The 22968-nt window shown below is 40.2% G+C and overlaps 1 protein-coding gene across 4 annotated transcripts in view; it reads right to left on the bottom strand.

Annotated features, from left to right (window-relative positions):
• Positions 1 to 22968, bottom strand: part of LOC103389576 (receptor tyrosine-protein kinase erbB-4) — a 226784-nt gene that overhangs the window by 9395 nt on the left and 194421 nt on the right. For 2 of the 4 annotated variants that reach the window (XM_017038634.2, XM_017038637.2), the window contains exons 19-25: positions 22477 to 22575; positions 19152 to 19337; positions 4364 to 4525; positions 2956 to 3031; positions 2723 to 2869; positions 545 to 642; positions 257 to 427 (exon numbers count right to left, since the gene is read on the bottom strand). In XM_017038634.2, coding sequence (XP_016894123.1) covers positions 257 to 427; positions 545 to 642; positions 2723 to 2869; positions 2956 to 3031; positions 4364 to 4525; positions 19152 to 19337; positions 22477 to 22575 — 939 coding nt within the window. The remainder of the gene's footprint in view (positions 1 to 256; positions 428 to 544; positions 643 to 2722; positions 2870 to 2955; positions 3032 to 4363; positions 4526 to 19151; positions 19338 to 22476; positions 22576 to 22968) is intronic. The other 2 variants (XM_017038635.2, XM_017038636.2) reach the window with 2 other exon arrangements.

Here is a 22968-nt window from a genome sequence, read left to right as displayed (position 1 = left end):
ATGCACACGTTTCTCCAGCTACTAAACTTTTAATGATTTTGTGGCTTTTAAATGATGAAATCCCTAAATTCTTCGGAAATTACAAATGTTTTCAGTTATTCACACAAAGTGAGGAACAATTGAAGAATTAAGGCATTTGGATAAACTTGTCTATGTAGTGGTTCAATAAAATTAAGGAAGACAATAAATCACAAATCAGTACCAGTACTGCACTGTATATTGTGACTGTAAACTGTGTAAAAATCTATATACTCACTCTGTTGGAGTCAACTCTAGACCTGGTGGTATGTGACTGAGGAGCCATGGTGAATCCTCGAGGCACCAGATACTCATCAGCATCCATCAGGTCATCCAGGTCCTCCTCGTCGAGGAGGCTCTGAAAGAACTTGCTGTCGTTAGGGCTGGGGAGCTTCATGCGGTCGTCTCCCTGAGGAGAACAGCAACAAGTTCTTCATTGATCCGCTATTCTTTATACTTGTTAGGAACATGCAAACAGAAGTGTCCATATCAAGCACTCTGACACAGAGGCGGCTGGAGAACACACCTGGATGACCAGGTATCTCTGAGGGTCACGAGCCATTCTGCAGAACTCTGCAGCCAGTTCTTTGAACTTGGGCCTGCTGTCTGCATCGATCATCCAGCCTGTGAAGGGGACAGGAAAAAAATACTGGTTTAAAAAAATGAAAGAAGACGAAAAATGGACGAAAATCTGTCAGTCCAAATGAGTTCATGGTCACATTATTTTTATCTAAAGAAAGCAACAGTTAAGGAAGGATTAAAACAGTTCTAACACATTTTGGGTGGTGGTATTATATATATATTATTATACATTATATTGATAAAATGTTTAAATGAGGGTTCAGCTCCAGTTGATGATCACTAGTCTAGACTTCTTCTATCTTTTGTTAAAACTGGATAACATATTTTTGCCTAATACTTAACTTCTTTATTCTATTTTTCTAACATTTTTTATATTTAAAAAAACATTGATTTTGATCAAGGTTGTTTGTATATTTGTCTCACTTTTGGCAAAGTTTTCCTCATTTTTATTTATTTACAATCTTACTTTTTTGTTAAATTTATTCACCAAAAACAGCAAAATTGGATGACATGTATTAGCTATGCTTTTGACAACTTTTCTGTTAAGTAGACACACTGTATAGAGAAACATACTGTAAAGATAATCCTTGAGGAGTTAATGGTCAACAGTCAACAAGACAACAAGACAACAAGAGTGTGTCTCTCTTTGTTTTATTTGGCTTGTAGGATCAGATTCATGGGCAGAACCAGTTTGGTTTCTCCCAGGTTACATTTGGCCAGTAAATTCTTTTATGAGATTATTGTTTCATACCCTGATCTTGTGGTGGGAGATTAATTTAGCAATTTAAGTAAGTCATTATTCCTGGAACGTTTTATATTCCTGCTCCTCAGTTTTGTCCTTGTTTAACTTGGATTTTATGAATATTTTTGACATACCTTTCTGACTAAATCTTTTGCCTAGGTTTTATTCGATCATTTGGCCCATTCTTATTTGTTTTTTAATGTTTATATATTTATAATAAACATTTTCTTGGATTGTAATCCATTACATATGTAATTTGTAATGAAGTACATTAGCCTTTGAGGGCACGCTGTCTGACCTCAATATTCATAATATTCTACTTTATTTTAATGTTATATTTACAGTCAAAAACCTCATCTCATTTATCTCATGTATTCAGTCATCCTCGTACTACACACTGAAGAACTGAGGACTGCCCCTGTTTTTGTCTGTGGTGTATGACGAGTGCACAAAGTCAGGCTGGAGAAATGGACAGACTGGTGGCAGGAGAGGAAACAATAGCTGCCAAGTCGCCTTTAGCTGATGGAACACATTGGCTGCTGTGGCTGGAATATTTCCTAGAAATCTGTGAGAGTGGATCCCTCTGCAGCTAAGATACCGCAGCATCATCAGCGTGTATCAGCCAAGGGAGGAAAAACAAGGGAAAGAAGACAAGGAAGAAGGGAGACGAAGATGTTTGAGGATCAACAGGACAGGACAGAGTTTTGGTCAAGGCTGACAAGTAGCCAGGCACGATATTCCATCTGGAACCAAACAGGAAGAAAGATATGGAACAAAGACGCGCAGAAGCCTGATGCATTTCTGTGACTTTCTTTTTCCAGATACTGCAGCTTCTTTAATTTGATCTTTCTGTCTCCAAGCAGCCTATACCAAGTTATTATACAAGTCCTTATATGCTAAAGGCAAGACAACATCACAGAATCACGTTTGGACTTGTCCTTGAAAAACAAAACTGGAACAGCCAAGAAATACCAGCGATCAAACTTTTTTTGGAAAACTCAACTTCATTGTTTAAAACTTTTTCTCAGCCTATTAGATTAGCATGGAACTGACTATGACAGAATGTAATACTGCTACATTTTTCAAATTGTATAATTGAACAACATTAACATTTTCCAAATCCAACCAAGTATCTGCTAAATCTAGATTATAATATTTGAATTTATTTCCCTAAAACACATCAAGCCCATCGACTGCTCTCTTCTTTTCACCACAGTTGAAGTTTCTAAATTCTTCTGTTTGTTCCTCTGACCTTCCACAGTGGGGTAATTCACAATGAGCTGGCAGGGGCAACAGTGGCCTCCAATCCATTTGAGTTTGAGAGCCCTATTTTAGACAACAAATGAAAAATGTGGTTTTGAACAATTACTATGCACTCACATTTCACCATAACCATGTAAACATCGATGGTGCAGATGGGGGGTTGAGGCAGACGCTCTCCCTTCTCCAAAATGTCAGGGATTTCTCTGGTTGGAATGCCGTCGTATGGTTTACCACCGAACGTCATCAGCTCCCAGATGGTCACGCCTAGGACAGAGAATTAAAAGGTGTTCAACGTAGATGAACGTGCCAAGTCTGAGGGTTTCATCCGAGAGTCTTTCTCAAGCTTTTACCATAGCTCCACACATCACTCTGATGGGTGAACTTCCTGTAGTGAATGCACTCCAATGCCATCCATTTAATAGGCATCTGAAAAGAGACAGACAGATTGTTTTTACATTTCATTAATTCATAGATGGTACTTTTCTCAACATCCTTTAATCTACACTCTGTATCGGTGAATTGACAAACCTTTCAACCTGTTGTTGGCTCTGCTCAATAATACTCAAGTACAGTGATTGATTAGCTCGAGGCTGCCCCAGGATGCATCCAGGCGTGGCTTTCTAAAGACGCTGAATGAGAACGTGTTGACTATTTGTCTCGCATTATCTCAATCAGAGCGGGCGGCGTGTAAACAGAAATAACAACAAGCACTTTGACTTTCTGGAGAAGGGTGAGGCAACAAAACAGCACGGCCACGTTCTACCTTCCATAGGTATAATTATCATATCAACTGCAGACGGGAGACAAGCTCATCGACGGGGACAATAACGAACCATTTATGTATGTGAACTGCAGGATCATTGAGAATACGACACGTGTTCTTCAGGGAAATAAATAGGAAAGAGGGGGGGGAACAAATTCAGGTTGGAAATGTGAAAACCTGTCTGCAATTTCATCTGTGTTGATTTGACTCCCATGGCACAGTTTTTATGATGTACATGCGGTTGTGCTGACAACGGCTTTCATTTATTGAGTCATCAGTGACCACCAACATGGACCCACTCTGCCAGACGGCTGCATCAAACATGCCTGGGTTATGAAAATAGCACATAACTTGAGATGCAGAGGCAACAACCTTCAGGCATCCAGCTTGAATAGACAGAGCAGCGAAGGGTCCCATTTAATAAACCGACTTGATCAAAACAATTTGCATCAGTCGCTCTCGAGTGAGGAGAAAGAAAATGGGCTGCTGATTAATGTGGTTCATGTTCCCTAACAAAAGAAACCAGGTGGGAGCGAGGCTGCAATATTGTTTGTATGATTGTTTTGGAATTTGCAATTTCTCCAACTGGAAGTTCACAAACGCTTCACAGAAGTGATGCTGTTACAGATTAGAGACATTTTTCCTTTGGAAGAAAACAGTAAGAAAGTAAGAACAATCTCCACAGTGTATTCAAGCAATTGTCTCTGAGAAGAAAAATAAATTAAACCCAATTTCTTCTAAAATATAAATCTATCCCAGTCTTCTCTGTTTTTTGGCAAATGTTTACTAGAGATGTGGTTATTTAATTCACATCAAACGCAGGAGGTTAGGAATCCTTCGGTGTAACCTAAAAGTTTCACATTAGAATAGATACCAGTTCATTTATTTTAGGCATATGTGATTGGCAGCAGTTTATTTATCTGTGTGCTTGTACACACACACACACACACACACACAAACTGACAAACACAAAGCATGCATTTGCCTCCACTTACACCAACCTTGCCCCCGTCTGCGTTGTACTCCTTCTCATCAGCGTCCAGCAGGCGTGCCAGGCCAAAGTCAGTGATCTTAATGTGATTGGGGGACTTCACCAGAACATTCCGGGCTGCCAGGTCCCTGTGCACCAGCCTCCTCTCTTCCAGGTACATCATCCCCTGATATACAAAAATGTACACAGGAAAAGAGAGTGTGAGAGAAGACAGAGAAGGGATGGCATTAGAAGACAATTAACCCTCTGATGGAGCCATTCATTACCATCAGTTTTATGGTGGCGACAGCCTGTGATCACTGATGCGATAAATGCCAGTGCTAACATTAAAAGTGATTGTCATAACTGTCATCATCATTAACCATACACCCACAGGGACATTCACATTTCATCTTTAATCAATATCACAGCCTCTGTGTGTGACTCCGGGAAAGGAAGACGGATTTTGATAGCTTTCCAAAAAGATCAAAAAGTCTGAAACTTTGACTGGTGAGAAGTAACAGCATGAACAGCCTAAACCCAGTGTGAAGGTTCTCAGCCATCGTGGTTTACGTCCACCTCTGTCCACAGTTTTGAAATAGCAGACAGGGAGGTCAAAAGATGTGTCCTCACTGCTTGGTAATTATTAAAAATTGACAGGCGAAAAGTGGAAGGCACAAGCCTAGCCGGTCTGCGGATTGACAACCCAGTCTTCTCAGTGAAATAATGGGCCATTCCAGCTGTGTCTGATTCTCTGTTTTATGACACACTGCACATTTTCACTGAGATAAGATCTGAACTGCAGGCAGGCCAGTCTGAACCTGTACTCTGTGTCTATGAAACAACACTTTTGTAATTGATGCAGGAGGAGCCATGACATTGTCCTGTAGATAAACTGACTGTGGCCCAAAGGGCTTCAAAAAATCCAGTGTATGGACTGCTCTGTCCGAGACATGGCCACAAACCACGTTTTCATCAACCGTACAATGATTTTCCTTCACAGTTCATGGAACCTTGTTCAACAGGGAGCTTCAGGTGAAATGCCAAAGGGCTCAAAGGTCCAAGATGTTTAGCATGATTTCCACCTTTGGCCGTCAGGCACAGGTACTTCACTATTACACGGCATGACTAATTCTGCATGGTTCCAATCTAAATTCTAAACCTTCTCCAGAACACGTACACACACTCCTCTCTGACGTCTGTGCTCACAGTTGCACAGTGAAGGCAGGGAGACAGACAAGACTGGACCACTTGAAGTGCATTAGAGTGGATGTTAAACAAGTGGACGCCACTTAACAGCGGGATCAATAAAGAGCACCTTGGTGAATGAACACATCGTGCTCAGTAGACAATGAAATATTTCTACAGAGGCTCTGCTGGCACAGGGAAGTCATTGTCCATATGGAATACTTAAGGTGAAAACACTGTATGTTTGTGCAGGCATACAAACAAACAATATTACTGAGTGTAGTAATGCTCTGAGTGGCGGACCACACGGCGTTGCCTCCTCCCAGACAAATGTGAAAATGAATCGATAGCAGTGGCGTTCGGCGCATTGTTGGCCGAACGCCTCATCCATCATCCCGAAGCCTCGCAGAGACAGACGCAGATGCACACGTGCTGACAGAGACCACCCAGACATCACATATATATCTGTGTGCGTATGTACATATATATGTGTGTGTATATGTATAATCTTTTTTTTTCCGGATATATTTTATTAAAATAACCAAGAAAAACAACCGTTCCTGTGATACCGTCTCTGTCTCCTTCAGACTTTATTATTTAACTACCGGTTTCTTCTGCATCATTCTGGTACTTTTCTAACCAATATGAAACAATGAACAGGAACAAGGCCACAGACACCACTGCCCCCCTTTTCTGTTGAGAGAAAATGTATTTAAAATAGATTACTTCTGTGGCGTTCAGGCAGGCGATCAATAACAATGCTGATTACAATAAGCCTGGAGACGACCGGGGCCACGCAATATTTATCCCCTGTGTCGGCGTCGGATGGAATTAGGAATCAATGGCCCACACAGTCCATTAATACACTTAGACTTAAAGTGATGGGGCAATGAGGAGAGGCCATCACACTTAGGTGAGATTCAGAGGGGAGGGGAGGGTCGTGGGGGTGGTACAGCGGCGCTCAAACATTGAATTCAATTTTGACTTCTCTTAGCAGTAAACAGCAGTGCTCCAGTAGAAGTATGGGAGAGTGTGGGAGATGCCCTGTTTATAAGTCAAGAGAGTCCTACAGGTTTTACTGCTTTATCACCGCAAGTCTCCGATTTTCTGCATATTTTCACTGAGAGTCTGAAAATGCACTCTGGAGTCCTAATTTGGTTAAGGAACAAATGGACCTGAATTCTTTGTGGTAATTGACAACTTACAATTTATAAAAAGACTAACTGTTGGCCTCAGCCTAAAGGAACTGTAGAAAAAATCAGCACGTACTGCCTGTTTTACACTTGAATAAACACGGTTTATTTATAAAAACAACTGTTATTTCAAAATGCTACGACAAACACAAAGACATAAAAACATTGACAAAATTTAAACTCTAAAAACCAGATATTTATGTTTACTTCTGCTATACTGTGTGGAAAACATATACTTTACCCCCCCCCAAAAAAGAACTTGGTTTCCATGTTCTCTAATGGTTTTAAATTTCGTGCAGATATTTGTATATTTAGTGTATATAAATAGTACAATTGTCTGTATATATAGATAGATGGATAGATGGATAGATGGATAGATATAAATGGCAAATGTCGAGTCATGGACGCAGGTGAAAACTATAGTAGCGGTGACTCATGATAAAGACAAAAAGAGTTTTGTCATTGTTGTCTTTAGAGCAGGAAGCATGCAATATCAAAACTGAAGACCACAAATACAAATTTGCAACAATCGAGTATGGGCTCTCTAAACACATTCAACGAAATTAAAATCTATACAGGAACTAAATTTCACTACTATCGGACCACGACCCAGCTCACTGGATTACACCTGGCGATAAGAAAACAAACAAACAAACAAAAAATACGTGCAATACATGAAACAATACATGAAAAAATAATGGAAAATTGTAATAAAAATCCACAGGGAGCAACAAGGAGTGAGGTAGAAGCTGCTGGGGAATAAACAACAACAATAATAATAATTATAACGACCGTGCGTAGAAGAAGTGATTTTGCTCAAGCCGTTTGGACAGTAAATGTTATTTTACAGAACAAGCCACACAGGTATAGGATAAGTTCATATAATAAAGTCCCCACTAAATGGCTCCTTGAACTGTATTCATGAAAACATCTTATTCTCATTCATGTCAAAAACACAACGATGATAGCGCCACCTGTGGCAGAAACCCTTGGTGTAAACCCTTCTGCCCAACCCACCACATAAAAAGACTGCAAGACCAATGCGGGAATGTTGGCAAGCCAAAAACTGGGACTACTGCGATAAGGGGCGCGTACAATGGATGTGCTCAGGTGGCACAGGTGGTCGTCCGTCATGCACGGTGTGCTGCGCTGAAGATAGAAGGAACGGAGCTGGCAGTCTCTTAAGCATTTGTATAAAAGTCTGTGTGTGTGCGTGTTTTGGAGAGTCGTAATGAGGCACTCGTGTTATGACGAGCCTCTCTTTAATCACTTAAAACATACGAGTACAGAACAAAAAAAGGTTCCATTCAGGTAAAATTTATTTCCAGTAGTTTTTTTAAAATACGGCCCAGCAATAATCATAAAACAAACTACCAGCTTTGCACTGCTCCTGCCTGCTGAGTCCAGTGGTTAATGAATGATCCATGTGGATGTGACGGTGGGGAGAAGTCAGGGCAAGGGCCCATTTACTCTGCATTCAGCTATTTTGGAGCCACGGTGCAGAAAAGAGGCACCTACCCATCAGGCAGGGATGAGTGAAGCGTGAACATGAGTCGCAGGCTTTGAAGGGTGCAATAAAGAACCACATTTTCTCTAAAATACAGTGTGGGCTCCTTGTCCTCCAGTTTCCATTCTTATTTATGTCCCTGACTACAGAGAGAAGAAGTTTATAAGTAAAAGTATCTAAGTTCTCTCACTATAATCTATACTGTGCTGTGGAATATAAGGACACATTTGAAATGTCATTGGACAGCCTACGGAAGGCCAGGCTGTATAATTTACCTGTGCAAATGTCAAAAACTGTGGGGAGTGGGATTCCAAGTAGAAAAAAAAATGAGAATAATTTACTCCTGGGCTATTTTCGCTGAGTAAAATGTTCTAATGGTTTAAGTGGGCTGAGAACAATCTAGAATTCAACACTCAGTTGGTTTCGGGTTTGTCATTGAGGCGATATTGGTTGTCACAACACAGTTGGTTTCTGGTTTGTCATTGAGGCGATATTGGTTGTTTTTTTTTTTTCTTTCTGAGACTTCAGTATAGTAATCTAACCTAACCCTACCAAACCTTTTAATCACTTCACATCAACTGCATAAGATAACTGCATGTTATCTTATAAACTTCTAAATTTCAAATCAATTTTCATCCTAAATTAGGCCCTAAACCAGATGAACGCAGAGTTTGAAATCCTGAAAGTTCAGTTTTACCAAAGAAAAAACCCTCAGAAATGTACACTGAAGCGGGGTGTCCTGCTGGGTGTCATCTGTAAACAACTTCAACAGTGAGATCTTGAGAGGTCGGTGATACATCTATTGATTTTCACAAGGAGACTAATAACAGGTTTTATCCTCAGAACCAAGGAGGCAGAAGAAAACAAATGATTGATTTTCATTTGACCACCTTGACAGTAATGCCTATAATTTACCTTCTACTTGATGGGACAATATTATAGTGTTTAATGCCCAGACACTGTGGATAACTACAGTATCATGGTGAGAGCACTCCGCCACCACTGACTAACTAATAGATTGACTGTTGTCTTAACCTACTGTGAGCATGCACACAATAAAAAGATCTGCTCAACTTTGATTGGTTATGTATGCGTGTGTGTTTTTAAATACATATTATCCTATATATAACATGCAGAGATAAATTACAGTAATAACCTCGGGTGTTCTGTTTTGGTCTTTATTCAGCATGTAGTGCTCCTTCCGTAGCCTGTGTCAGTTGTAAAGTAAGCCATGCATTGGGACTGCTCCAATATCCAAAGTTGCTTCACTGCTTTCAGAAATAAATGACCTGGATGACTTAAAACAGACATGGGCAACCTACGGCCTGGGGGCCGGGTACGGCCCATTTGGCTTTTTACTCCAGCTCACCAAACTTGTCCAAATTATGTTTTTAATTTATATTATCATTACACTTCTGCCTTTTCCCTGCAATGCCTGTATTTTCCCATTAGGTGGTGTAATAAAGGCTGAAAGCATTTTAGCACTTAAGCATGACTTTTACATCTTAGTTCACAATGGTGTAATAAAGGCTGAAAGCATGACTTTTACATCTTAGTTCACATGAACGCTTCCTCTATCTGCTCCTGACCTGGCCTCCCTGTCTCAGTTTAGGACCAACTGTTGCCTGTGACTCAAAAGTTTGCCCACGCCTTAGACTCAGAGCCTACCCAGCCTTGATCAATGACTGCCCACTCTTTATAGGAAATGCACATTACACACACAGATGACAACTACGTGCGTCATAGAGCCTGAGTCTCACAAAGAAGAAATTGTTTGATGAGCAGACAGATGATAGCTAGCAGAACTAGCTAACACACAAAGCTACAGAAATCGTGTCAACTTAAACCTTCAGAGAAAATAAAAAACAATGCCTTAAACAGTCAGAACTGCCTATTCAGTAATAATGTATGGCAGGGGACACCTGTGAATTTCAGTTGCTCTGCACGCATGCACATCTCTGTGTCTGTGTCGAATAAGCTCGGGCTGAGGGTCTCATGAATAATAGGTGTGTATGTATAGAGGTGACCGATACAATCAGGCCTTCCTGCCCAGTGGATCTGGCAGTCAAATCCCACCCCTTATGCATCCTTGAGCACTGCTGATCCTTACAGATAATTAGAAAGACCCCAGGAGGCTTATCCCTCCACCGTTGGCTCTCCTCATCACATCGTACTCCGCTTCCTCCCTCTCCCACAACCTTGTATCCTCATTCTGTTGCATCAGCAGGGACGTGGACAAGTATGTGCACCTGAGGACTGGTCTGTGTGTGAGAGTGTGCTGAAATGTGTAAATGACTCACCACTAAAGGGTTAGTTGTTTTTCTCTTCATTTTTTTATGATGTAGCAGGATGGAGTTATGAGTGGGACTGTTTAGTAGTCACGGTGTGATGTGCTTCCCGACGAGCGCCGAGATGCAAAGAATTGCGAGGCTGCATTATTAATGAAGCCTGAGGGAAATGAGGTGTTGAATTTGAATTACTACTGTACAGCCTGCTGACAGTATCATATTCAATTTTAAACTTAGTCTAATGTGTTTCAGAACAAAAAAAGAATAGACGAGAAAAATAAAACTAAATGGAGGTTGATGACTTTAAATAAATTGCTTGTCAGAAGAAAGTATAATGACATTTAAAATCTGCTGTTTACATACTGTAAAGTTACAGTCATTTAATACAATAAAATACCTTTCCTATACCTTCTATATCTTTGAGCTATTATGTAATTTTTGGCTGAATTAGAAATCATTATTCATCATTGTTGCATTTATTTTTTGCTGGCTAATGTTTGGCTACCTTACTGAAATTATGGTTGATTATCCTGATGGTAAGGGAGCTAATTTGATCTTTTTTGTGGTCTAATTTTTTATCAACTTTGTGAGTATATTTGCCTTACAGTTCAAATTTTAAATACATTTTTTTACCTTAACATTTTATAAATACTGATTGGAAGAAGCCCAAAATTACAAAGCAATTATTATGTGAATCAGCGAGGAAGCAGTAAAATTAGGCTAACGTCCAGTTGAATGAAACAAATTCCTTTGGCTAAAAGGCTTTACAGAGGCAGAAAAAGCAACAACACAAAACAAGTTTAATTGCTATAATTGGCCACTGAGCCAGACTTTAGATGGACACGTGTGGATGTACCAAAAATAATCACTTTGATGCTATGCTTTTAAACAACGTCTCTGAAAAGCAGCATGTTTTTCTTTTATGTTTCTCCTTGTACACACAGTGGATGTCACACTTATAAATACAACAAGGTGAGCGTCGCACACTTTACCTCCAGGCTACACCATGTTTGCTCATCAATGGTTAAGTGGAATTTAAACAGGTGTTGTTGACAGTAGTCATCTTAGTCCCCAGCTAATGATCATAATTGAAGGGGCGCTGACTCTCTTGCAGAGTTAATTGCTCCTTCAGTTGCACCTTTCGTTTATATACGCAACGCTGGCAGGCAATGCTGTATGTTATTAAGAGATAATGCCGACTATTATAACGTCATCATTTTGTCAGCCACACTCGAAATGTCAACGGAAAACTTGTCATTGAATCTGCCTGTAACTTTATTAACTGAACCACAATATTTAAGCATGAACAGTCAGAGTGCCTATAGATTTACCTATACACTGGACAAAAATGTTTATAATATGTATTATTGTACAGCAGAGGTGTGGACTGGCGTCGCAAGACTTGGACTAAGGTCAGACTCGAGTTGTCAATTTGATGACTTTAGACTCGACTTGACAAAATGTGAAGACTTGCAAATCGACTTGGGCTTTAACATCAATGACTTGTGACTTCACTTGTGACTGAGCCCTTTGACTCGACAAGACTTGATACTTTCTCCAAAACCCAAAGATTATAAATTAAGTTATTAAGGAGCGCTCTGTATCTCTCATCGTGTACATGTGTGCGTCTGTGTGTGTATGTGCTGTCGGCACAACATCCAATCAAATCACTGGACAACCAATCAGGAAGAGAGAGAAAATGATACCAAAGATTGTGTGGTTCGGATTTAAAAACTACGAGGTGGTCAACAAAAACCGAGTGGCAGTGATCTGTGTAAATATATTAGCATTTTGTTTAAAAGGACTCGAAACAGAAACACCAGGACCTGGGACTTGACTAGACACTTTTCAGTCTTGACTTGGACTCGACTCGGACTGGAGTGCAAAAAAACCAGACACCAACGAAAGAAATGGGCAGGCGAATGTAAACAGAGGTGTGTTCCGCATACAGCACTACATGACGACTGTCTGCTAGCCAACTAGACTAGTTCTGTCTTTGAAAAAAAAAAAAAGAAATGTGTGCGTGAGAGTAAAAGGTGATGGTAATGGAGAGGCAGCAACAGCAGCAGCAGCAGCAGCAGCAGCAGCAGCAGCAGAGTGTGTTAAGGCTTAGTTATTATGAGTACAGGCGAGAGTTGTTTGCTCAGCACAGAGCTGCATTCCTGGGGGGAGTGAATGACACCGAGGGCTCTGCACTAAGCTTGACTGAGATTGCATCTCCTGCCATCGGGTGGCATCTCCAGGGAGTCACAGCAGGAAACAAATCTAAACCCGCACACAGAGCATCTCTGCACCACACAACCACATAAGAATAACCACACGTGAGGCCAGAGATCAGAATTCAACATTTCTTTTTTAAATTCCAGAGATTTCACTTTTTTTTTTTGACTTTCCCCTGACTCAGCAGTGACCGGACATGTCTGCTGACTTGGCCAAAGAAAAAATATTGTTTGTGTGCACGTTCAAGCACTGGAGTTTCTAATCTATGGCTTTCTCACAACTTATAACCAATAAAAAAATGAAATACATTGTTGCTTCAGCATTCACGCAGCAATTTAGGAAAACCTGTCAGACTTGAAAATGCTGTCAAGAGGCGTCAGGACACGAGGTCTATGTTACCTAGAGGATATTACTGCAGGTCATGATACAAGATCTGCCGGTGGCTATGTGGACACAAATCAGTCTGTTTTTCCTGCGAAGGTCTGAGTTTGACCCAGATACATGCCCCAGCACCACCGACCATTCAAACCTTTTCGCTCCTTGAGAGAGAAAGAAACAAACAATCAAGACACTTGGTCAGGCCTGGGCTTCGGCGCCAAACCAATCTTTTCACTGCCAGGACAGCTTTTCTACTTTCATTATACTGAGCCAGAGGGGAGACCGTAAAGAAAAGACACAGAGACAAATGGAACAGAGGGAAGGTGAGGACAAACGGAGTCCAACTATAATCCCACAGACCCAAGTATGATCTGTTTCATCGATTGAGTTGTTTATTAAATCATGCAGACGAAACATAATTATTCTGCCATCCGTGTGGGAGTAGAGGGAGAGGAAGATTCAGTTTGTAAGTGAGAAGTTTACATTCAAGAAACAGGAGGGAAGTCCTGTGCTGTTTCTTCTGTTCTTTTACCACACAAACAGGCACCATACACACAAAAGGGATATGTGGCTTGAAGTGGATATTGTACCCGGAGATGTAGGACAAAGTTTGACCTTTGCTGACCCCTAAGTACGTGGCCGCCATGGAAACAGAAAAACTGTAAGCGCTAGAAAAAATAAGGGGGAAAAAAAGGGAAAAGAAACTAGGGTAAAGGCAGCAAAGATTGGAGGGATAGGATTTAATAAAGGACAAGTTAGAAGTGTAGCAGCAAGGAAAGGAAGAAAGAAGGAGTCAATAATGAAGGAAACACTGTACAGGGGAGAATAAATCAACAAGGAAAGATGTGTTATATATTAGAGGTAAGGAAAGAGGAGGCAAGATATCTTACACAAGTGAAGGAGAAAAATTCTAATGATAGGTCAAACCATAAAAGAGAGAAAAAGTGGCACAGAGAGGGAAATGAAATGTTGCAAATAAATTAAAAGACCATTCACACGGATCGAAGGAGACCTGTGTGTCCAGCTCTATGTCCGTCTGTGTGTGTGTGTGTGTGTGTGTTTGTCTGTGTGTGTATGTAAGGCGGTAGGATGGGGCAGCCGTTGAGTGTAGCTTGAGATTAATGGGAGCCATTATCTCAATGCCCAAAACACTCAGTGATGAAGAGTCACTGCCTAGCGACAGGCCTCGGCCAATCAATTTGCAGCACAGCGGTCAACTGCCCGGGTCAGAGCCCACATACGGCTGGCGTTGATGCTGTTGTTGTGTCGCTCAGGGTGGTAGCGGGGGAGGAATGGCAAATTGCTGTGAGATTATGGTGAAAATAGAATGCACACCAGGTATCCACTGAAACGCATCACGAATTCCAACATTCTTTTGTGCATATTCCGTTTTTAAAGGACATTTCCCATTCAGGTCTGTTTGGATTCATAATGTTGGGGCAACTTTTAGGGTTGAATTTAATGATAAAAGCAGATTTTACTACAGGTTTTTGAAGTTGGAAATGGATGAGAAACTAAAGCTAAAGGCAGACGTTGAGACAAGGTCTTGATTCATGGCTGTTCTTTTTTTCTAAGGATTTCTAAGCCTGAGCCCATTTTGCTGCTTTCACTGAATATATTTCCCTCAGTATCTAATAATAAAACTTTTTTTGGTCTTTTGGAACAAGGACTTATGGAGTTACTGATGGTATATTTTTCAACCTTGGGGTTGCAACCCCATGTGGGGTCGCCTGAAATGTCTGTATCAAGTTGGAGGTGCCTCACTGATTTCCAAGTTTGAATTCTTTTATTTAGGTCTATGGAAATAACAACTATGAATATTTATTGTCGATGTCAATCACACACAACGACCAATCACAGTCTTTTTCCTACTATCACCACTTCCTACTTTTGCAAGTAATAATAATTGTACAGTAATTAGTAAAACTGACCTCTCATACTATAAAAGAAGACCAGCCTGCAAACACCGCCCAGTTTTTCTGTGTTCTATGACAAAGTTCAGAGCACGTCTATTACATTGGAAAAAAAAACTGATCTGCCCTGCTGCCACCAAGTGGAAGAGTATTTCATTGTTCTGCCTGGTACTGTTGCACTGCTCAACCAAGACAAATTGTTTGTAGAAAATAAATAATAGTTTTCGGCCAAGATAATTTTGTGATGACCTGATGATCTCTCACGGCAGGCTAACATGCCGTGGCACAGTGGAATCAGTGGTCTATGGTAATGTGTTTATTGGGTTTTTCTTTCTTTCTTTTTGTATTGAAAAGATACTTAATGTGATTAAAGACAGTCTAGACAGACAATTTTCAAGTGTCATTTGCTGTGTTTTGGTTGGCCTTCCTGGTGCCACTTTTACCATTAAATCAAAGCTGAACACCATGTGGTTTAGGAATGACTCAACACTTGAAAAACAGTGGGATGGATTTCACAGACTGTGTTAAATGTTCATATAAATAATATGAATATAATAAATAGTAAATATTCAGCACTGCACATTATAATCCTCAGTCTAAAGTAATAGACAATGGTATGAGGAGGTGGGTCTGCAACATAGATTTCCCAAATGACAAGATACTTATCTTAACATGCAGGAGTTAATTGCTTAAAAAACAAACAGAATTCAATTAAATTCAGAGAAAAATAGCTCTTGCAAGAGAGCAAGTTCTGCTACTGTCTGAATTCTAATTATGCACTTCAAAAACAATGGAAAAAAGGACTTTTTGCCCTCTAAATTAAAGGGAATTCTTTGACTTGTTGCAACACTGATGAGGATGGGCTGCCTGTGTGATGCAGCCAACTTTAATCTTTTAATGATCCATTTTTTAAATTATGAAATAAATGTCTAAAATCTAATCACCTAAAGTGACCCCCTGGTCACTATTTAGTGAAAACAGATATTATTTCTGGAGTTATCATTGTACCTGAGTTTACTACAAATGATCACAGTGCATTACTTTGTTTCACGCTTCATCACCTTCTACAGTTCCCTCAAGGCTTTAACTATTGTCCGCTTTTATTCCGTGTGATATTTTCCGCCCACGACATTTCATTAATAAATATTTCCTCAACAGGAAGGACTGTGTCTTCCATTCTAAAGCCCCTGGGACACTTAACTATATTTCCCATAACCGCCATGTTTACAACATTCCATTCACAATGTGGTGTGGAGTGATTATGAGCTGGTTTTCTCCTGTCTGCTTTATGAAGACACCTCTGAGAGGAGTTAATAAACAGCAGAGTAATGATGTTTACTCTCCTCTACTGGTGTTTGAAAGGACAGGAATGACCGCGATGTGCAGAAAGAGAGATGGTCTGTGTTTACATTCTGGAGTGATTTAAATCATTAATTTATTCAGGCATTTGTCAGTTAGCGTGATGTAAAATACAAAGATAAAAAAAGCTATTCAAAAGCAAATGATTTATTTTAAGGTCCACTGTTTGTTTTGGAAGTTGAGGAAAAAGTAGCAGTATTTATGTCTATGATCATGGACAGTTCATCTCACCCTAGAATCCTAGAAGGCTCTTACACTTTCACAGCAACCTGCACAGACTGAAGACACCGAGTGCTATAGGCAGCAAAGCTGCACAGGAACACAACGGTGTTCTTTTCTATAAATAACCAATTTCTGTGTCTGTCAACACTGAACTCATGTGACTAGCTGAAGCCCTAGTTTTATCTGACATGTCAAGATCTGAGAGTGATGTGCCGTAACCTTTGACCTCTCTGGAGGTTCTTCTTTGATCTTCGGTCACCTGTTGTGTTATCCCTCTTCTAAATATGTTATGAATTTGTCACAACCATGGAGAGAGGCAAAAAACCATCAACTATACACTAGGGATGAATCAAGACAACTTTTTCCGGTCTGATACCAGTACCGATACTATAAGTTAAAGTATCTGCTGATCAGTTTTATAATAACCCTGTTGACAGCATGTAACGTTGAGTTGAGCATTCGGGCTAAGGCATCAAATCTGATAGGCTGTAGTTGGTTTTTGTTTTGTTTGATCGTAACATTTTGACCAATCATTGGTTGGAATGGTCAAATTATTTTATCATTTTTTCTTTGAGGGGTCCCATCACTTTGTCCAGTTACATTGGTATTTTTATAATTTTCAGTTTAATTTGTTTTATTTTCTGTTAGACCAGAATGCAAAATCAATGTTGGCTTGTAATTTTGTCCGTGAAATATCCAGATGGTGTAAACAAACATTATTGCAATTATGCCTCAGAGACACACATCAATAATTGTTTGTACTTTTTCTACCTTCAAAATAACAACCCGGATGGGAGAGAAAAATGAAGGCTGGATATTGTATCAGAAAAGAACAAACTGACAGACTTGGTGAAGTGATAATACACAGTAGGCTAATGATTTCATACAAAGAAAATCTGAAATCGACGAGACAACATGGCAAAAGTAAATTAAAACTCATCTCAAACTCACATCTCACACTTTGAGAGAAGTCTGTTGAAAGGGTTAAATCCAGACCGATCTGTGAACCCCATGTTGGAATCTTACGAGCATTTAGACATGACTAACTTATTCATGAGGAAGACGGAGGCACCATTGGAAAGGGTAGATCTCTCTGATGTTAATAGGAAATGAAGAAACCCTATTGATTCCACTAAATTGATTCTGTAATTCAGGCAATAAAAAACATCTATCAATCAAACACATCCTTTGAAACTCTTCACTGCGTTGTTACAAGAACAGATAGAATTCATTCCTATCCATCACGGGAAATTTGCCGACGTGAGCGCCACACTGGAGTGTTGGTGTTAGGACAGTGTTGTGTAGAATCTTTCCCTCCTGCTCTTCTGCTCTTATGAAATGGCCGAGAAACACTTCCTTCCTGCTGTTGCCACAGGTGAAATCGAATCCAATTACCCTCATAAGTACCTGCTTAAGTAACCGGCTTTGAAGCTCCCGGGGACCATCCATCAGCAAGGAGGAAACAGAAGAGTTTCGCACTTAAAAGGAACGCTAAAAAACTTTGAACGCTCATCATAGAATTAGACAGGGGGTTGGAGTGCTATGCTTTAGTAGGTTATTTGATTTGTCTGTCTGTGGATCGGGCTAATCCAAAACAAGGGCGGGGGGGAAACACCCCATTAACACTTGGTGCTTTTCTCCAGATCAAATAAACACATACACACATATAAACGACGAAAATCGGCCAATCAGAATTTTGGACAACCCAATAAATCAACCAGTGGACTGGGAGATTACAGCCCTACTGTACAGGGACATTAGGAATAGTCCACTTTAAAGATATGAAATAATAGGACTGATCTCACAGATGTGTGGTCAAGGGTCAAAGCTCTTCCAAGGTCATTTTTCAATCTCTGTAGGCTTTAAGATGTAACCCTAAACTGTAGCTGTATCTTAAGCTCTGTTGTGGTAGAATTTTGTCTTCATCCTTAAAAGGCCTTGTTTTGAAGAGTGAAGCTGATAGGCTGTAAACCATCCATTTCTGGCTGTGTTAAAAAGCTAAACATCTCACCATACTGTACGTCTGCCTGCACAGCATGTACAGTACATACAGCCTCGGCCCTCCTGCCACTCTGTTATGACTCAGGAAAGTTAAATCTAAGCAAGCAATGAAACAAGAGCCGCCTGTGTGCCTGCATGCACCCTCGTCATTTGCAGACAAACACACATGTTGTTTGAGCAAAGCGCAAGTGCAAACACAATACATTTTCAAGCCTTGTTGCTCTTCTCTGTTGCTGCACAGATTTGTTTGACGAGGAAAGAACACACTTCAATTAGTACAATTTGTGCATTGAAATAATGAATTTTAATTGGGTTTTTGGAGTCTAAAACCAAGACAAGTCTTCACAGTCTAGAGCCGGTGTTCTAGACCCCACAAACAGCATTAGTCTCCTTTGCGAAGCCACAGATGATGCTACAATTTTTCTCTCCTCTAATTTTCTGACCCCCCCCCCCCTCCCCAGTGGACCCCACTTTGAAAACCACTGGTCTAGGCGGCTTATCACACTGTTGCTGAGGAACCAATGTCAGAAATGCAGTCACTCACCTTAGCGATCTGGACACACCAGTTGAGCAGCAGCTGCGAGCCGATGTTGTCCTTGTGCTCATGCACGTAGTCCAAGAGGCACCCGTGTGGCATTAGCTGTGTGACCAGCTGGATGGTGGGGCTCAGACACACGCCCAGGAGACGCACCAAGTGGGGATGCTCCATGCTGGCCATGATCAGGGCCTCCTGGGTCAAAGGGGAGGAAGAAGAACTCAGGCAACTGGAGCACATTTTGGTTGTGACCAAAGCATTTTGTTCAGGTTTTGTTGTATGTTGATCTCAGTATATATATAGGACTCAGTCTGCCTGTCTACTGGTTTAAAATCTATGGGAAATGCTACAGTAGGAAAAGTAAAACACCAGTCTAACAAGTATAGAGTCTGATTAAAGAAAGAACTTAACAAGCATCAAGAACATTCTTACAGGACAGAAAAAAAACTGGAGAAAATGCTCTCAAAAAATTGAATTTTTAAACATGACATTTCTCTTATGGCAAAGCTTGTAGCTTTCAGTTTAGCAAATCTTAGGCTTTGGTTATTTTTTTACATCTGTTTCATTGTTTATATTAAATGTTTCTTTTGGGCTTTTAGTTGTGGACATATATGGAATTACATTTGGATACATTTTAGCATGTTGGATAAACAGTAATAACTTGATTAAGATGGAGCTTTGAACATATTTTGTGACCCTTTTAGCTACTTCTTCCAATGTTTTGGCTAGCATATGGTTACAGTATCAACAGCCTAGCTTATTAAGAATTGTGATTATCACGTTTCTTATCCAAACTGTAGGTTTAAAAGCAATCTTGCTAGCAATATTGGGTATTTAATTTGTTAAGTTAAAGTCATGTTAGATGTCTCTTTCTCACTTTCTCAATTTCAAAAGCTTTATTTCTGCAACGTTTTCTCAAATTTGGCTTTGCTTTAAGACAATTTTACTTCAACATTTGGTCAGTTGGTTGGTAACAATTATAATATTTTAAGATTAATTTAAAAAAAATCTACTTAATGTATTTCAGCAGAGGATGGCCACAGGTTTGTACAGTGGAGAATCAGCCGTGAGTAATTATCATGGTGAGGCAAGAACGTGCATTTTGTATCAACAGAAGCTACGGCTGTTTTCCACAGTGCTAATTTCAGTCACAATTTCTCAAATGAACACACTGTCTCTTGGTGACACCCTAACAGACTGATAATTATACACTTTTAAAGACACACATGCAGGCTGTCACTTCTTCTTCTTCTTCTCTCTGGACAGACGTACACATTTAATCAGGCGTAATCCCTGGGGATGCAGCTGATAAATATATAGACAGATAGACAAGGAGTTTTTTTTTTTTACGAATCCAAGTGCAAAGGAATGAGCTCGTAGTGAGTCTGAATGTTAGTGTATTAATTCTGAACAGGAGGTGGGCCAGAGGCCATGAAGCAGCTTTTGGCAACTGATTTAAAGCAGGAGCCTCGCAGCCCTTCTTAGTGCCACTACATTTCTCCTCTTCATTAAACCACCTGCTACCCCCCTCTCTCTCTCTCTCCATGTTATACGACTACAGCCACACCAGTGCAGCGTGTGGCTTTAACCTCAAAGGGAGGAAAAAAGGAAACATCAGAAAAAGGGAATGAAAGAAGGAGGAACAGAGTGTGTAGCTTTCAATCACACTCCGTGATCCCACAAGACCCAGGAGTCATAAACTGTGTCGGGCTAAATTCTCTCCTCTAGCTTTCTACTCCCGGGGCAAACGTAACAGACTTGTGTGTGTGTGTGTGTGTGTGTGTGTGTGTGCTGCTTCTATGCACACAAACCTGCATGTGTGCCCGTATGTATGTTTTCCTTTATCTCTCATCTCCCTCCGACACTGACCTCCATTAGCGTTCGCTGACCCCGCTTCTACGTGGAACGGGGCTGCTCACTTTCCACCAAACGCACACGTACGCACTCAACCGTGCTGAACCCAGTCAAGAGACTGACAGGAGTCTGGACGGGTGTGTTGCAACACACTAAATTAGTGTGTTATTGGAGCCTTTTGCATTTCGCATATCCTTAACTGGTACTCGCCAACACAAGCGTATGAGCCCACGTAGTTAGTATGTGAGTGTTGCTGACGCCACCTGGGGAGCTTTTTGTTGTAAAGTGAAATGCAGGGGGATGTTTGATGGCGTTTGAGTGAGTGAGTGTGTGTGTGTGTGTGTGCTTGGGGAGTGTGTTCAGAGCTGGCACTCCAGTGACTAGTTTCCCCAGTGGTGAAGCGTGAGCCTGCCTTTAGATTGCTGTTTAACAAGCCAGCAGACAGAGCATATTGGCTCTGGATGGACAGAGACCCCCGCTGGGAGGAATGAGGAGAGGAAGGAGGAAAACGGAGCGACATTATAAAAAAAAATGCAGATGAAGTCAGAAGAGTAAGGATGTAGAAGAGCTAAAAAAAGGAAGATAGAATACTGCCAGAATAAAAAATTCAGGAGTTGTCGTAATTTACCTACACATAAATTGATGAAGACATAAATCAATATCGTTTTTCATGTACTGTTTAAAGAAATACAAAGTCATTCATGTCAGAATAATGGTAGATATGAAGGGATGAATCATACTTAAGTAAGAAGAAAAAGTCTAGTGAAACAAAATGTACACATTAAAAAATATATTACATTTATAATATATTATATTTAAGTTTGAATTACAAAAACGTACACAAGTAGTAAAAAATTGTGAGATATTGTCAGAATCACAACCTAAAATAATTAAAGGTTTGAGATAAGAGAGTCATTTATGAAATAGATGTCAAAATCGTGAAGGAGAAATAAATCTGACTTCTTCTTCTTTTCCTTTTGGCTTTGTCCCTTTTTTCAGGGGTTGCCACAAATAAATAAATCTTTAATTTTTTTTTAAATTTTGAAATAAAATAAATAAATCTGACCTAAGATGCAGAAATGCGAATTTGTCAATGTGTGTATAAAACTGTGACAAAATTAAATATTTGAAAATAAAAAGCTGTTTGAGATCAAAAAGTCACATGATAGAAGTTACATATAAGTGAGAATAACAACCTCTCACCTCAGTGGAGAGAAAAATGTTTCTTCCACCTCTTGCTCATCCTCCATCTACCAGACACCACTTTGATGACACTCAAGTCTTATCTCATAAAGTTTTTACAGTTTTTTTCTTCGTTTTATTGGAGTCCTGTTTAATACACTCTGACTGTACCAGAGAACACTTTATTACTGACTCCAAATGACATCGCGCTCTCATGAGTATTTACTCTCCCTGCTGTCTCATCTTCAACTGACAGACAGAAATATGGACGCTCACTCGTTGTGGCGCACATACTCACATCCATGAACTCCACGTTGGCTTTGGGACCTGTCGCTTCGTTGAGGATTTTGATGGCCACGGGGATCTTCACTGTCTCACCTTCTGGGACCCAGATACCCTGAAATACAGCAAACATTTAAACTTCTGTGATAGATTTGAGTCATTTCCAGGTAATTATGCAGCCCGTGTTGGAGTTGTGTCGTCCAAACTGCAGCTGTCAGAGTTTGTAAATACAAACAGGAAGGAGAAGATTTGAACAGAAGGTCCAAAAACATTAGTAGAAGGCCGGTTGATTAAACCCATTAGGAGAGGAGCAGTTCATCTTTAAAATGTTCAACATTGGCTTTAGCTCCAATTTGCTCATTTTCTTGAAATATTGCTCACATCCTGGTCATTCCTAATGAAAACTGTACTAACTTTAAAGCACCTCCAGCATCTTGTTTTGTTCATTACCAACCCAGCACTGCCTTTCCAGGGACTTTTACTTTTACTATCCCTCTATGGGACAGTA

This window comes from Cynoglossus semilaevis, chromosome 14 (assembly GCF_000523025.1).
Source record: "Cynoglossus semilaevis isolate Cse_v1.0 chromosome 14, Cse_v1.0, whole genome shotgun sequence".
In the NCBI taxonomy this organism is placed as follows: domain Eukaryota; kingdom Metazoa; phylum Chordata; class Actinopteri; order Pleuronectiformes; family Cynoglossidae; genus Cynoglossus; species Cynoglossus semilaevis.
The sequence above is the reverse complement of the archived record's forward strand: the minus strand, read 5'-3'. Positions and strand labels throughout refer to the sequence as shown.